At 33.3% G+C, this 18,405-nt stretch overlaps 1 protein-coding gene across 3 annotated transcripts in view; it reads left to right on the forward strand.

The window, feature by feature from the left end:
• The window catches only part of ELP4 (elongator acetyltransferase complex subunit 4), a 257,046-nt gene that overhangs the window by 95,268 nt on the left and 143,373 nt on the right, over positions 1-18,405 (forward strand). For all 3 annotated transcript variants that reach the window (XM_061381018.1, XM_061381019.1, XM_061381017.1), the window contains exons 6-7: positions 6,057-6,141; positions 10,651-10,839. In XM_061381018.1, the coding sequence (XP_061237002.1) occupies positions 6,057-6,141; positions 10,651-10,839 (274 nt within the window). The remainder of the gene's footprint in view (positions 1-6,056; positions 6,142-10,650; positions 10,840-18,405) is intronic.

Here is an 18,405-nt window from a genome sequence, read left to right on the forward strand (position 1 = left end):
AAAGCAAAGCAGCAACAGACTCTCAGGTATAGAGCACAAACTAGTGGTTACCGGTTGGGAGAGGGAAGGGAGGAGGGGCAGGATAAGGATAGGGGATTAAAAAGTACAAACTACTATGTATAAAATAAATAAACTATGCAGAAACCCCATACAAGCATTTGAGTTTACTGAGACCACTGTACTGTTGGCTACCATCTCTCACCTGCCTTGATAAACTCTTTCAGCTAATTAACCATCTTGATCCATGGTCAGCTTTAATCTTCACTTCCTTGCCCTTCTCTTGCTTTGTCTCACTTTCTCAGCAAAACTACTATTCTAGTTAAATGGTACTCTGACTGAAAAGACAGAAAGTGGTGGTTGTAGGGAGAAGAGTATATGAACTGAGATTATACAAGGATAGCAGTTATTGATGATGACAAGATCTAGGGTATGACCATGGAAATGGGTATTAGAGGTTGAATGGAGACAAGATTGTTGGAAGAGAGATGGTCAAGAAACTGAAAGGCCAGGGTGTTTGAAAGATGAGTAATGACACAAAGTTGGAGAGATGACAGCAGAAAAGATGGGTAGTAGGAGACATAATCTAGTGACTTTTTTATATCAATAATTAGTGCAGATCAGACTAATTGAACTGAATTATTTTTCGTGAAGGATCATAACCATTCTCAGCAGTGCCCCTGTCAGTCAGTGGGTTGTTTCAAGATGCATACAGTTCTTCTATCTTCATGATCTTAGTACTTTCCCAGCTGTGGTCCAGAGGTCTGTGCTGGCCACAGCCCACCTTTGTTCCGTTAACACATTCCTGGTCTCTTTATGTTCTCTTAATTGAGTATCCATGGTGAAGAGAATCAAACTCAATGTCCTTAGGCAAAAAGCATCAGAAAAGAAAAATCAATAAATGACATCCTTCAGTGTAATAATAATGGAATTTTTAACTTGAAAATTACTTGTGAGTAGACTTCACAGTCTTTATAGCCACATGCAAATTGTATGCTAATATAACTTTAGCTCAGCAAACTGTTTTACACAGTTAGTTGAAACATTTGATATTGTGCCTACAGCCTTACAAGTATGTCTCACCTTTTGTCATAGATGAATACCTGAAATATATGTATAAATAGTTTTTTGGTAATACAAATTATATTTTCTCAGTGATTTGCATAATATCAAAAATGCTTCATCTTTAGTTTAGGTCAGTCATAATTGATAGTTATAATAGTTTTTCTTCTTAAGAAGTAGTTAACATCAATATTTAAATGCACCAGAAGTTCTTTTAAAAAGCTAACAGTGAATCATTTTAATGAGGAAAGTCATTCTTAAAATAGAAAAGAAAATTAATCCTTGAATCATGTAATTTTAAGTTAGAATGGACAACAGAGATTATCTAGTATGCTCCTTTGGTTTACAGATGAGAAAATTTCAAAGTTCAGAACAGAAAATTTAAAGAATTGGCCTCAAATCATGTATTCTGCTCCAGTTGCTGGTACAGATAGAACTAGAACCCAGATCTTGAGCACACTTTCCATTGTGCTATACTGGTACCTAGTTTCTATATTTGTAAATATGTGCTTTTCAATATTGAATTTTCTTTACAAACCATCAGATCAGATCAGTCGCTCAGTCGTGTCCGACTCTTTGCGACCACATGAATCGCAGCACGCCAGGCCTCCCTGTCCATCACGAACTCCCGGAGTTCACTCAGACTCACGTCCGTCGAGTCAGTGATGCCATCCAGCCATCTCATCCTCTGTCGTCCCCTTCTCCTCCTGCCCCCAATGCCTCCCAGCATCAGAGTCTTTCCCAATGAGTCAACTCTTCGCATGAGGTGGCCAAAGTACTGGAGTTTCAGCTTTAGCATCATTCCTTCCAAAGAAATCCCAGGGCTGATCTCCTTCAGAATGGACTGGTTGGATCTCCTTGCAGTCCATACACCGAGTTAATACAAGGCCTACCTATTGGTAAAGTCCTCACCAATGCAACTAAAAGAAAAATACCTTCCTATGACAGGTGGCTCAGTGGTAAAGAATCTTCCTGCCATCGCAGGAGCTGCAGGAGACATGGGCTTGATCCCTGGGTCGGAAGATCCCCTGGAGAAGGAAATGGGAACCCATTCCAGTATTCTTGCCTGGAGAATCCAATGGAGCCTGGCATGCTATAGTCCATGGGGTCACAAGAAGTCAGACACAATTGAGTAGGCACACCCATATATATGACTGTATATCTGAATACTTTGACTGTGTTGAACTGAGCCATGTTCAAACCTCATCTGTATTTAGATCCAGAGACTTTTCATTGATTCTGGACCTCACTCTAGTTTAACCAAAAGAACTTGAAGTTTTAGAAAACTTGAATTTTAGGTGCCACTTCTGTTACGTAATTGTTGTACAGCCATGGTCAAATTACTTAGTCTCTAATGGGTCTTAATTTTCTCAACCATAAAATGGAGTTAATGGCTGTATTTGCCTCACAAAGTTACCATAATGATCAAATGATGTGACAGTGATGCAAAAGGTTTTTGAATATTTAATGTGCCAGATACTTTGCCAGTTGATATATCATATTTATTATCTAAGCGTTAACTTTCACTTATCAACTAGTTAATTTCACATATACTGATTTTATTTTGTAATGTTTTTTCACAGATAAAATCTTATCTCCTGTTACCTAAGCTTTTTTGTTGTTGATACATTTATTCTTTGATCACATTAAGACCTCTGTAGTATTCCTTTGTTCGTTGTTTGATAAGGTAATTATGTATTATTTATTATCTGATTATCAGATTTATTTTCTAGATATATATCTGATTTTTTTACAGTAGTATTTTTTATCTTTCTCAATTAGATTAAATGACAAAATTACCTTTCTCAGGAAAACTAATGCCATTTCTTGATATAAATTACAGTTCTCTGATGCAAATATCCTTTGGACCTATTGCTGAAAATTGGGGGAGGATGGACATTGATAAGGCATGAAAGGCTCATGTTTTTTATCAACTTTTTAAAGATGTTAACTTGGGCATCAGCATATAGGTTTACATTGGGTAATTGGACCCCTTTTGTCCATATTTGTTTTATTAAGATAAAGAAATTCCTATCAGACAGCATGGTAATACCAGATACATAAACAATGCACCTGGACAATTTTTTAACTAAAGAAAATTTTAAATGCCCTATATTTTAAAGGTAAAGTTAAAATTCTAATTTTTAATAATTTTTGTACTGTTGTAGGACGGGGGAGCCTGGTGGGCTGCCGTCTATGGGGTCGCACAGAGTCTGACATGACTGAAGCGACTTAGCAGCAGCAGCAGCGTAGTTTTAAAGACATTGTAGAATTTCATGATAGGTAATTTTACTATGAAAGTTATCAAAAATTATGAAAATCAGGCAAAATAATATACGTGATTTGAAATGTGCTGCTTGTGGGATATGTTGTACATACCATGATAACTTACCTTTGTTAAATGTTTGGAAACAATAAGGAAGCCAGGGTCATATTTGTAACTGGATTTACTTCTTAACAACTGTTTTATGAGTTACTAGACTGCTGAACAAATAAAAAGGCAACATCCTCAAAATTTAAAAAGAGGTTTAATAAAAAAAATTTAGATGACACAAGATATTTATTTTCAGTAAAAAATGTATTACTATAAAATATTGTTGACAAGGACTTGTATCTCATGAAGATTAACAATACTTAGTATTTTAATGTTAATATTATATAAACTAGTTCAGTTTTATAAGTTCTAATCCCATGTATCTAAAAATGAATATCCTCAGTATACCTAAATGTATGATTTTTTTCCCATTGATCAAAGTGTTTATTTTCCTAGAAATCTTACTAGTTTGGAGAAATTTATTTTATTATAATCTTCTAATCACTGTTAGTGATTGGATTATGTATGTCAATGTGAAATAAGAAAAAAGACTAAGGCATACTTGGCTTTATGTCTTGTTTTTGTTCTCATACCAGAAGAACCACTGTCTCCAAACCATTGAAGATCTACTATAGTTATCTTATCAAGCTGTGAATAGATGAAATGGATAAATGGTAGCAACTAAAATTAAAAAAGTAATTGATGTATGTGGTATTTAGTAATGGGCCTTTTAGACACCAAATTTACTACCAAATACTTGAAGCAGATTTTATTATCGAACAACTTAGGGCAGAGGGAAAAATACTTGAGAAACTTTTTGAATATATGAAATAATAATGGTCTTAGGTAGATTCATTATTGGTGGATTAGGATACACTGGATGTGTTTCTGATCCACCCTCCTTTAACCCATAGTGACTTTCGTCAAATGATTGGCTGGAATTCATTTCATAATAAAATCTTGGAGCAGATTGTAGCCGCTGAAGCTAATTGACCCAGATAGAAATTGAATCTGTTGTGTTCAAACAAAAACACTGTTCTAATAGTTGGACTCACTAGGACAAATATGTGTTAAGATGCGAAATAGTCACATCGTTGTCCTTGTGGAATATGATTATTTATAGACACATTTCCTCACTCTAATTTTGTTAGGGTAGAAAAATATCTCCTTCGTTTAATCCATTGTATTTTCATTGAAAATGGAGAAATAAGTGTATGAGAAATACTTGTATTGCCAAATCCTTCAATTGGAGTAATACTTGTTTTGCACAGAACACCATTCTCTTCTCTTGGTTTTCTTTTGTTGTTGTTATTAGAGATGTACTTTTAAACTGGGTGTGACTGTTCAATAAAATGTTTACAAAGATGTGCATATATTTTTGCTGAACCACTTATCATTAATTTTGTGCACATTTATTTAAATGGTTTGCTGCATTTCCTAGCTTCTTAAGAGTATTCTTTAATGTTACCTGAATGCTTCAAATTATATTTTCTTCTTTCCTATGGCGGGCACTTCTACCTATATGATCACTTTACTTAAGATCACAGTAAAGCAAATGCTTTTGTATTTTTAAGATCACCCACAGCTTCTACAGTATTAGGCACTTCAGTTTTTATGAAATTGCGATGTTCCAGAATTTCATCTGGAGAAGGCAGTGGCACCCCACTCCAGTACTCTTGCCTGGAAAATCCCATGGACGGAGGAGCCTGGTAGGCTGCAGTCCATGGGGTCGCTAAGAGTCAGACACAACTGAGCGACTTCACTTTCACTTTTCTCTTTCATGCACTGGAGAGGGAAGTGGCAACCCACTCCAGTGTTCTTGCCTGCAGAATCCCAGGGACGACGGAACCTGGTGGGCTGCCATCTATGGGGTCGCACAGAGTCGGACACGACTGAAGTGACTTAGCATAGCATAGCATAGAATTTCATCATCATCTCATTTTATCAGACATAGCACACAAGTTGTCCATCATGAAGAATCTTAAATTCAGTTAGTATTTAAGCAGATTTTCTTAACTCTTATTAAATTTTTGTTATGTTACATAGCACTTGTAAAATATTTTTAAATAGTAACATTAATGCTACTATTCATATAGAAAATAGTTTATCCTCTTAAATTTTTATGTTTTCGTTGTCTTTTTAAAAACAAAAGTGGAGTTTATATCCACTTGTCTTCTTTGTCTTAAAACATTGTTTTTGAATTAGTATTATTTTTGCAATTTTGTTCTAAGAATATTAAAACTTTGATGGAAGATAAACTCAGGTGATCAGGATGTTGATTCAGGTGTACTTGGCATAGCAGTTCATTAACTATGTGTTAATTATCCATGATTACTCCTGAAAAGCTATAGTGGCTTCATCTTTTAGGTTGCTTCATTAAATCATTAATTTTCTTGGTGGTAACTAAGCCTGACATAAAATTAAGTCATCTCAGTCTCCACAGATTTTTATCTTCCCATGATGTCAAGAGCATTGAGTTAGTTAATATAGAGTAATGCAATTTATTCCATGCATATACTGACTTTTTATTTTAGAATTATTTATATTATTTTGGCTTATCTGATATTTAAGTATAATCTCATAAATGTGTATCTTTTAATTAATCATTTAATGTTGTAGCTTACAATTTGTATTTGCTGTGTAATAAGCCCATTTATGTATTTGAACCACTTCTTATCAACAGTTCTTTGACCCCTGGCTACATGAAGCTGCTACAGTTTATCCAGAACATTATTTATAAGGAAGGATTTGATGGATCCAATCCCCAGGTATTGAGAAACTTCAAAACCTTTTTATAATCATGTATGTAATGTTGTTTTTAAACTCTCTAGGGCTAGAACCAGAAGGGCTTAGAATAATCAACAGTGAGCAAGCTGTTTCTAAACACAGAGCATGTAAATAAGCAGAATACATGCAGCCTTAGTTTGACTATAAATGTGTGCTTTGAATTTTTGGTAAGTTCTCAGTGGATACACAGAAAATGTTCATATGCATTGTCAACATGAATTACTTTTAAATATGTATTTGTAGTGCCTGAAATTAATAAATAACATAGCTTGAAAATTACTGTTAAATTTGCAGGACTTGTATTTTTCTATCTTAATTTTTTACAGTTATGTCACTCAGGCCTTAATTTTGAATTACGAGGTTCAAGATTTTATTTATTATATTATGCTTTGAGTTGTCTCATTGCATAAAATATGCATTTTTTATTTGCTACATTAAAATATTTTATGTCTTAACTATTTCTCTGTAGCTCTATTTTTTAAAATTTCCTCTGGATTCCTACCATTAAAAATGTTCCGGTTAGTTTAACTTGAACAAAATGAGGGAAATTTTATTTCTAGATATCATGCCTTTCACAATTCTTCCTCAGTGATTTTAATTGCTATTGCTGCTAAAAGATTTGCATTTCATTTATATTATTTTAGCAGAATTATTTCCAGAGCACCATTATTTTTGTTGAAGAAGACAAAAAGCCACAAGTCTTATTTTTGGCATTATTAACCACACTTGCTCTTAATTCGTATCATAGATTTTTAAATATTCTTTAGCTTTATTGCTATATTTAACACATTGTCCATGGCAAAAGAAATACTTTTAGAATCTGTTTTGATCATCAGTTTAATAGCAGGTTGAAAACATTTATGTGTGTATGGTGAGGCACACATTCATTTATAGATGGTCTTTCATGAATGTTACAGTTTTTGTGACAGCCCTTGGTGTTTAGTACAGTTTTATTTTGGTCGTTGTTGCTCCATTTTTGGTCTAGCTAAGATTTATGGGCTCCATGTCTTCTCTTTGGTGGCAGTGCCCGTCTGGAGAGGTAAATTGGTCCCTGACAGACACCTCTCCCCACGCGCTCTGGTAACTATGGAAACAGGCATGTCATAACAGTTCCTGTGGTACATTGTGCAGAGCGGCTGCTCTTGTAGGATGACACATCTTCTAAGAGCAGGAAATTTTATAGAATGCAAAAAAAGCAAAGGCAATAAATACCCTCATACTTAGATATATAAGTATGTACACACACACACATCCAAAAAACCCTTAAAAGTAAGCTATTATTAGGATGGAATGAAAAGCTTTTCTTACTTGTTTCTTTGAATATGAATTAACACCATTTTAAGTAAATGATATTTTATGAACATTAATAGACAACAAACTCTGTAACTTTCATAAAGATTAAACAGGGTTGAGAAATACATTTTTATGGTGAGTACCAGGAATGCTAAAAAATAATTTTAATTAAATATGCCAATAAGTTATTATAAATATATTTCCTGTTTTATTGGAACTAAAATATAGTTAGTGAATTTGTATATTTTTGAATTATGGATTACATCATTTGCTAAATTACCTGGTCTGTTTATCTGTCTCAGAAACTTTAGATGACTTCCAGAAGCCACAAAAATACATCTATCAGGAACTACTTCAAAAAATATTATTCCTGAGTCAAAATAATATCCTGACACTGAAGTAAATCCTACTTTTTAAAAGGATATTTTCATCTTACTTTCTCTGTCACAGCATTTTCAAATAAACTAGTTGGGAGTCAACAAATGGACTCTAAGAAGCAGAATATTATATACTACTGTATAATTAATACTGGTAGTAAGTAAAGTATTGTAGCTTATCTGTAAAGATATTTGGAGTGGGAACATTTACAAATTGCTGTCATAATTTTATTTTTCATTTTCAGATATCTAAGAAATAATACAAGTGAAATTTGAACATTGATTTTTACTTAGAGTATCAGATTAACTATTTTAGATCTTCTCAAAGGAATAAATTTATTTATTGTTCAGCTGTCAGCAAAAGTTTATTTTTTTAATTTTATTATGCCTCACAGTATGCCCCATTATTATATGGTATAGCAAGGAATTATATGTTCCAAACAACACAGGAAATTTGTAACTCAGCCTTTGTTTTTACAATACTGTCATATTTTTAAAACTATAAATGTATTATCTCTGCTAAGTATTATGCTCAATTATGTTCTAATGTGCTATGTACCTGCTTCACTTTATCTATCACTCATTCATTCTCTGGCTTAATCTTTTCATTCTTCCTATACGTGTATATCAGTGTAACTGTCAAAGTCACTAAACTGTGGTTGTCCTGATCCTGCACCTGACAGCAATTTTGTTATAAACTTGTATAAACTTTTTGATACAACAGTAGTAGGTAATGATGACTGTGGGTTAAAATACCGCTGACCTTTCTGAAATGTTGACAGGGTACACAGTATGATGCTGCTCTCCTTTTACCATCAGATTTCATTCTAATATCTAGATTTTGTTTGGGAATTTTTTTTCCAGGTTGCTCATTCTTTTAGGTGTCTAACTTATGCTATAGATCATGAGATAGCGAGTTTGGGGATGAGAATATGAACCTTACTCTTGCCATTTTGTTTGAATTCTGAGTTTCTAAGTAATACAGAAAAATGAATAACCTGTTATATTTCACAGATACTTCACAGGAACTCATCAGAAATTTATTTATACTTCTAACATATACTACATTATTTTATTCAATACAGAAACACAAAGAAAGCATTTTTTATGGACTGTTGAGGATCACAACCTAGGGTATCATATTGTCGTCATACCCTCAAGGCAAGCAGAAAGGAAACTGACCCAACAGCCTTGATATTGTCATTGTGCCGTAGGTCCTTGAAGTCAAAAAGTTTTTCTCAAATGTGCTTAGACTAAATTCTTCCGTTTTAAATTTCATTCTCATAGTTTTATACAGGCTGTTGTATCACTTTATATATTTGAGGAATTATATAGTCTCATAGGGGCTTCTGAGGTTGCTCAGTGGTAAAGAATCTGCCTGCCAGTGTAGGAGACACGAGAGACTTGGATTCGAACCCTGGGTTGGGACGATCCCCTGGAGGAGGAAATGGCCTCCCACTCCTGTATTTTTGCCTGGAGAATCCCAAGACAGAGGAGGCTGGTAGGCTACAGTCCATGGGGTCGCAAAGAGTCAGACAGAGCTAAGCACACACGCAGGCATGCATAGGCTCATAGAGCAATCTTCTGTTCTATCCTTTTTTTTTTTTAGAGATGAGAAAACTAGGACCTAAGTAACGTAAGTGTTTTGTCCAAAATCATGCATAGCTATACAGTGCATATTTAAAAGCCTCTGTTTTACCTATCTTACTAACTACTGTCTTCTTAGGTTTTCCTCTTGTAACATTTCAATGTTTTATTCATTTTCCCTACTTCCTTTTATCAATAAATCATCCTTGAAAAGGAATACACAAAATCACTTTCATAAATTTTATTAATGGCATTTTATAGCAGTAGCATGTTTAGGATCTTGTTTCATCAGAAATCGGTTCTAAAGAGGCATGTTCCAAATCTTTGCTTTAGAAAAATAAATCTTATTTTTCCTGTTAGAATTGTAATGATTTTCCAATTATTTCAATGTGCCAGGTTTTGCTAATAGCTCCTTCCTTTGCCTGGAAATTTTGCTGAATTGCTAAGGAAAGCATTTGCAAAACATTTGTCTGGTTAGAATAACCCAAACAGTAAGATTTATTATAAACATATCTGCTGGCAGACATTTATTGACATTCAAATTAGGTTTTACTTAATGGTTTTTCAATGCTCTTTTCCCAAGAAATATCATTAACTGTTATTCTCACCTTAATGTCAATGGGCTCAAGTTCTAAATGTTCACCTGTTTTGTGAAAAGTGTCAAATTATCATAAAAGTAGCTTCAAGAAGAAAAAATTGAGGCAAGTACAAAATGTTAAACACCAAAAAATACATTTTTAAACTTTTTCCAAACAGAATAGTAAGCAATTAACGTGATAGAATTCATCTGAGAAATAGTGAGCACTCTGTAGTTTGTTGTAAAACAGAATTTTATAATACTAAGAATGGCTTGTGCACATTCTAGTTTAGATTCTCCTTATTTTTATCTGTGATTTGTTATGTATTACTTTTATTGCCTCAAACATAATTCTTAGAGTAGTCACTGTTAAAATTTAGAAACAATTAAAGGTTTAAGGCCTGTGATACTCAATTTTTCAAAAGGAAAAAGCACAAGAAAAAAATAGTTCTGCTATTTTTTATAGTATCATAATCTGAAAGATCTCCTTTATATTGCCTTATTATTGATACTACATGAAGTTTTTTCCCACATCTGTTGACATTATCTCTCAGATCTGTTTTGAATAAAAATAAGAACTTGCAGATAAAAGTAAAAGAGGTATCCTGTCATTTACTAAAACTTAATGTGTTTACTTCTCTCTCACTTTCCCTTAGAAAAAACAGAAAAACATTTTAAGAATAGGAATCCAGAATCTTGGTTCACCTTTGTGGGGAGATGATATTTGCTGTACAGAAAACTGTGACACGAGTCACAGCCTCACGAAGTTCCTCTATATACTCCGTGGGCTTCTGCGAACCTCTCTTTCAGCTTGTATCATTACAATGCCAACACACCTTATCCAGGTAAGAATTTCCCAAAACTGCTTTCTCCCAACTCATGGGTCATTGTTAAAGAGCAGTATATAAATGCTTTATAAATTATTTTCACATGCCGTTTGTGTAAAAGAGATTTTAGATGCTTAAAATGCCAAAGCAGCAAGATATCTTTTAAGATTATTCAATTCTTTAGTATCTATGGTTTTAATATACAGTGAGTATATGGTAACTTCATCTTTACTAATTTTATTATTTTTCTTGAATTTATTGTAAACTTGCTAATATCATTGTGACATGAGGTTAATTTTGCTGCAGTATCTTTTCATTGATCATAAAACCAATCTGAATATAGATCTTGAAGAGATATTTTTACACCTATGTATCAGCAGCATTATTCACAAGACCTAAAATATAGAAGCAGCCTGACTATTCACTGACAGCTGAATAGATAAGCAAAATGTGGCGTATCCATACAACAGGTTATTATTCAACCCTAAAAAGGAAGGAGATTCTGATGTGTGTTACAACAGGAGTAAATCTTGAGGACATTTTGTTAAGTGAAATAAATCAGTCACTGAAAGATAAATACTGCGAATCCATTTATATGACGTACTTAGAGTGGTCAAAATTATGGAGACAGAAAGTAGAATGGTGGTTGCCAGGAGCTGACGGCAGGAGAGGATGAGGACTTATTGTTTAATGGGTATAGAGTTTCAGTTTTAGAAGATGGAAAGAGTTCTGGAGATAGCTGGTGGTGATGGTAACACATTATGAATGTATTTAATACCACTTAACTATACACTTTAAAATGGTTAAAATGGTAAATTTTACATTATATATATTTTACCATAGTAAAAAAAATGGGGACGAAAGAAGCTGATCTGCATAAGAGTGGTCCCTTTCTTGCCTCTTGTTCAGATATGTGTGTGTGTGTATAAATTATTCTGAAGCTATACTCTCAGAAAAAGAAACCGATCTCCCCAGGGAAAGAAGGGTCTTTGTAAGATTTCTTCATCGGTTCAAAAAAGTTCTTTTCCTAAGAGTATTCAAATGGCAAGTTTGGAAGTATTTCTACAGTGAGTGTGTGTGTATGCGTGTGCAGTATACACATATACACTATGTGTGTGTATACATATAAACTGCAACATGATACTAGAAATAACTGAAATATCTGCTGTAATGAAGGGAATGTGAAAGTCAAAATAACTAAATCACTGAAATCACTAAATCTTTTCTGATGAACATAATAAAACATTTTGATTTGGAGTAAACTATAGCAGAGAAGTTTTGAGGTTTGTTTTACTTCTCTAAGACACAGCAATTATAACAATGAGAGTAACCAGCAAGCGCTTTAGGTCAGTACCTAACAATTCTTATGGAATTTTTAAGTAAATGCTATTATTGTCTCCATTTTACTTATAAGGAAACTGAAGTAAAGAGAAATTAAGAAATTAGATCAAAGTTAAATACTTGAAAAACTATAATTAGAACCCAGAAAATCAGATTCTAGAATCATAGGAAAATAAGGGTTCACCTAAGCTAGGCTCCTGTCCTTGGATATGTTAAGCATTATCCCTGTTTTACAACTGAGATCTGAACTTAAATGACATATTCAAGCAAGTCAAAGAAACAAGGACTATATACTTGGTGACACTCCAGAGGTCCATGAGAACTTTACATTTAGTTAAATTAACAGAAATATAACAGATATAGTTGAAATTTGGAGGTCTATAAGAAGTCTAGTGCTTGAATAAGAATAGACATATAAATTAACAGAATAGAATTGAGAGTTTAGAAATAGACCCAGGCATCTGTGCTCAACCAGTTTTCAACAAGGGCGCCAAGACCATTCAACAGGAAGAGAACAGCTTTTGAACAACTGGCAAGACCACTTGATAGCTACAGACAAAAGAATGAACTTTGGACCCTTACCTCATGTCATACACACAAAATAATTCAGAATGAATCACAGACTTAAATTTAAGAACCAAAACAATTATGAAACAAATATATGTATATATGTGATTTTAAAATTTATTCCAAGGGTGCCTATGCAATAAAGAAGAGAAAGAAAAAAAAAATTTTAAGCCATTTTTGGTAGTGATCATTCTTGCTTTTTCGAGAAGAGATTCCAAACCTGTTGTGAATGTTTGTGACAGTGATTCCTCTAAGCCTCTGTCTAAGGGAGGAGGAGTAATATTATAAGACCTTAGATCATCCAGTATTCACCACTGATTAAACAGTGGTTGAGATGATAAGGTGAACTGGATGTCTGAACATTAACCAGTGTTTGAACTTTGGTATTTTATAGATGTTTTTAACTTCTTATGTTACTGAAAAAGATATAATTTAAATTATACATTTTAAAATACCAATTAAGAGACTATTTTGAAGTAGAAATAGGAAATATGGTCAGACTTTGGTGATAAATACACCAGTCTCTTCCCTGAACAGTTTTGCCTAGCTATCATATAGTAGTCTTGTAGTCCTAATACCACTGGAGTTATAAAAAAAAATTCCTTGTTCTTTGAGCATGACACCTGACCATTTTTTTAATCCAAATACATAGGAGAAAATATAAAACTTAACAGTTTGCTAAAACCAGTCATGATATGCAATAAATAGCGTATAAAACTCTTAACTCTTAAAGACTGGCAAGGAAAATCACAATGTTTAGGCTAAGAGAATAAAAAGTACTTACAAAGCTAATTAAGACATATGCATATACAGAATCAGGAAACTGTGCGTTTGACTAATAACTTACACTGGTTTCTGTAGGCCAGTTGCAGTCCTGAGATCTTTTCAAATATTAACTCATTTAATCCTTATATATCATCATCATTTAGTCCTATATTGTTGGTACTGTCATTATTTCCATTTTATAGATAAGAAACAAGAGACTGAAAATTTCAGTGACTTTCCCAAGATCATACAAGTAGTAGAATGGCAAGATTTAGATCTAAGCAGGTCCCCCTTCAATTACCACACTCAACTACCCTGCTATTCTGCTTGGTACTAATGAAGTACTAAATAGGGCCAAAATTAAGAAGCAAACTGTGCACAAAGTAGCATTCTGTGATAGAAAGAACCTGGGCCTTGGAGAGAGACAGACCCAATTAGTTGCATGGTTTAGTCAAGTCTAACTTTCTCAGCCTCAGCTTCTTCTTTTCAAAAATTCGGAACATTAGCAATAACGTGGACTGACCCAGTGCTGGCACATGGAAGGCACTCATTATATGTTAACGACTGTCACCTTCACTATTGTTACTTAAACAGACCTCCAAACTTGAGAATTTGAACAGAGATCGGATTCGAAAACTAAGGTATGTAAGTGCATCAAAGCAACAGACGTCTTCAGCTTTCTGCCTCTTTTCATGAATGACATAGACAAGATCTTCTCACAGGCAAGACAGGTTAGAAAGCATGGCTGAAGTCAAACGGCCATTGAAGTCTTAGTAACATCCCCTTGTTGTAACATGACTCTTTTTAACATCATACAGTAGCTTCCTCTCAATTATGACCAGTGCCACCCCTGAAGACTCTAATAAGTCAAACTTTAAATGGTGATTGAATAATTTAGCTTATTCAGTCAACAAATATTTATTGCAGGTACTATTCTAGGCATCCATGGGGATACAGTAGTGAATAAAACAAGCAAGGTCCCATCCTCCTGGAATTTTTTTCAATGTGAAAGATAGGATGGATGGAGCAGACGACTCGTATATGTATGTGTTTTGGATGCTTGAGCTGGATATTTGACAGTAAAGTGGATTTTTGCAAGAAATAGAAATGCAGTTTGATATCCTTGGAAATAGTGTCATATAATTAAACACCTATAGGTAATAGAATTGTGACACCTTTATTTGAATATGTTACATTAAGTAACACTAGATTAAAAATACATAAAATATCTATTCCTCTTAGACTGGAAAAACAGCCAATCAGTGTTCTTACTTTGGTTATTAGCATTCTGTCAGACTTGTACAGTAATGATTAGTTACCCTTTATTGTACTTCTGGCATGCTTCCCGTGTTTAATTTCATTGTCGAGAAGGAACACATAGTTAAGGAAATTACAAAGAGGGGAAAAAGTTAAAATAGGGAAAATAATGACACAGATTCAAAACTGATTTTAACATTGTTATAATAAGACTTTTGCAAGTAGAGTGAAAAAGAATTGTATTTGAACTATTTTGTGTTCAGCCTCACAACTTTGACCTTGATATAGTCTATTTCCTTTGGGTTAAAGATTATTTTCATCACAGCACAGGAAATAACAAGCATACATTGAAACAAATGCATAAAAATAAATTCTAAATATCTGTTAGGTGAAAACACTAAAATTATTCATCAAATATAGTATGATTGACTTAAAATATATATACATGTATAGTCCCAAACAGTTTTCCCTGTAAGTGGTGTTATTACTCATATTGTGTCTTGCTAGAATATAGTTTTATTATCTACCCAAAGACACTTTATTAAAAATGTATGTGAAAATGGCCAAGTTAAACACAGACTTTGTTATATGCTGGACTGTGGAGTAAAGTGTCATTAGAAGGAGGGAAACTACGGACGGCTCCCCTATATTCCAGCATTACCCAGTTCCCAGATCCCTGCTGTGTAGTTGTTCCACTCGCCAAGAAGCCTGTTAAAGAGCCCCCAAGAGCATGTGTACAGCCCTCCATGTTAATAGTTAATTGGTGAGGATGGCGAGATGAGAGGACAGCCGAACATGTGGTCTCTCAGACTCAAGCCGTAGACAGACCTTTAGTTATAATAACAGCAGCTGCTCACATTCTCACAACTCAACTGTTCAAAACTCTGTTGTCGAGTGAAGGTTGTCGTGGATTGAAAAAGAAAGAGGAAAGGTTACATCTAAGAGAAGTAATTAAAACCCTACCTTGAAACTCTTCCTTCCTGTTATCTTAAGTAAGAGAATATTATTTCATCTTTGACAAACTTAAGTATAAATTTCCATATTATAGGTTGTTATATTTCAGCTACATTGAACATTCTGCTGTTTTTTTTTTTTTCCCCATTTACTGGTAGAAACACAAATGTTTGTACACCATTCGAAATTTTTTAATGAGGTTTTTTTTTTTTTTTTAAACACAGTGATAACTTTGAAGCTGTTACAGTAGAATACTGTTTGATTTCCATATCTGGCAAGATACAGAACTGTAAGGTTTTCTGGTCTTATTATAAATGAGAACTGGCTTACTAGTAGCAAAATTTGTTATCCATTTCCAAATTATACAAATATTTTGTGCCTTTTAAATTAATATTATTTTTATTTCCCAGTGACAGTTCTGCTTAAGAAGAATGGTGACCAATAACATTTATTCTTTTCGGAGATAGAAACTTAGGTTCATGCCTTATTATGACTATACTGATGATGTGAAAAGAAAATAAATTTCCCCTAGCTTATGCATTTTATTTTCACAATCTGTGACAGGTTGTTCTTGAGTTATGTTTTTTATTGATTGAAATTACTTTTACCTGAAACTGTCAGGAAATAAATATCAAAGCACTTACAGTTGTAATTAAAATAGGAAAGGTTATTTTTCTATACCTTTCTCACAGCTTTCCTTTCAAAAAGAAAATTTACTTTTCATCACTGCTAATCTGTTCAAGCTGTCACAATCTACACTTCCAAGGAATTTTTAAATATAAACAACCCAATAAATTTCTCCTTAACTATAATAATGCAGGAATGGAAACTTCCTTGACATTACTGATGATAAAATATGAAATAAGATTTTCTCATTCTGCCATAATTCTTAGTATTGCAAGTATTTAATGTATTTGCTATTGATCATTAGTTGGTAAACGACTTAAACCTTCATTTATTCAGAGCAGATTTCAGGTTTGAAACTGGCCTGTAATATATTTTTATTGGTCATCATTGGCACTTGGTCAATAATAGACTATTCAGTTTCTATCATATAGCCACTATTTTCCAGCAGTTTGATCTGTGGAATTTCCCTCCCCCTACCCTACCTCCAGCTATGTCACTGCAGAAACCTATCACTGACATTAGTTTGCTTGAGGAAAATTCATTTTCTGAAGAAAAGCAGGAAGCAAGGCCCTTGTTATATATCTCTTGAAAATTGAGTGGAGTTTTATTTAGCGTGTTATTTTAACTGATATAATTTCAAATATATCTTCTTTAATATTAATATATTAAAAACTTTGAACTCACTGAAGTGAATCATCCAGTATGTTGCAGTGTAGAGAAATTCAGAACAGACATTTTCACATCCATAAACTTTTGTGTTCATGCTGAGTATTTTAGCAACTAAACTCTAAGTCAAGCAATGGACAACTTTGGAACTAACTACTAATACGGGATTATGAAATGTGGACTCCAGTAACCTTGTGAATTTCTCTCAGTGTGAAATCTTTTATTCTTAAAACAAACTAAGAATAATTGTATGGTAAAGGAATAACAGACTCTTGTGAGTTTAAAAATATAACATTTTGAAAATATTTTTATGTAATTGTTGCTATGAGCATCATAATAGAAAGGCATAACAAATATTAAGGATGAAAATTACAGATTTAATCTCTTGATCATGACTATCAATTACTAAAGGATAAAGTCAGATTTTCTGGGTAACAAATTTTCATACTCTCAACTAAGAATCTGCCTTTATTTTTCTAGACCTTCTCAACTGATCTGATATAGTTTGTAAGAAATAAATATTTTTAAAAGTTTAAATAGAAATAATTTTTAAAAATGAAATGAATCATGTTAAAATCATTTTAATTTTACATCATGTGTGTCAAATTCCAGTCTTTGAAAATTTTGTAGCTTCATACAAGTTTGGTTGGGTTGTAAGCAGAGTCTGTTATTTTTTTTACAATAACAAATAACAGAACTGTGTTTCAGCTGTACTCCTATACACTTGGATTTACAGATTTTTATAGCTTATATTTTATATTGCACAATATAGTATCTGATTAAATTTTAAATCAAATCTTAGCTTGTATTCATTATACATATATATCTGATTTACTTTCTTGGTCAAGGATATTTGAAAGTTTTTACACAGATAATCTCCAAATTGCTTATAAGTTTCTGTCTATATAGAGAATTAGGAGCAATGTATCTGCCATTTGGTCTTAATATCAATATGCATATTAAATAAGGACAGCATACTTAAAATTCTCAGTAAGATCCATACGTATCTTCAAAAGAAAAAAACATTTAGAAACCTCTTATTATAATTAACCAAAGCATATTCAATAAGGCATATAATGAAAAATAATTTTGGTTTTAAAGACTTTTTTTGCTTTGCCTAAAATTGCTTTATGAAGTTTTGGTTCATATAACAACTCATACCATAGTACCTTATAGTGGTGATGGTCATTAAAGTATTATTTAGAGTCAAAATTTTCAAATATATCAATGATAGAAATAGTGAAATATCTCATCACAGTATGGAGATTGAGTCATCTGTTCAGGCATATGGAATCTTTGGCTGCTGGACTGCATAGTCTTTATAATGCCCAGTGTCCAGGCGTGGACACAACTGTTCTGGGCGCAGAATCGGAAAGGGACTCTGCATTTTTTCTCCTTGAACATGGT

The sequence above is a fragment of the Bos javanicus genome, chromosome 15, assembly GCF_032452875.1.
Source record: "Bos javanicus breed banteng chromosome 15, ARS-OSU_banteng_1.0, whole genome shotgun sequence".
NCBI lineage: Eukaryota > Metazoa > Chordata > Mammalia > Artiodactyla > Bovidae > Bos > Bos javanicus.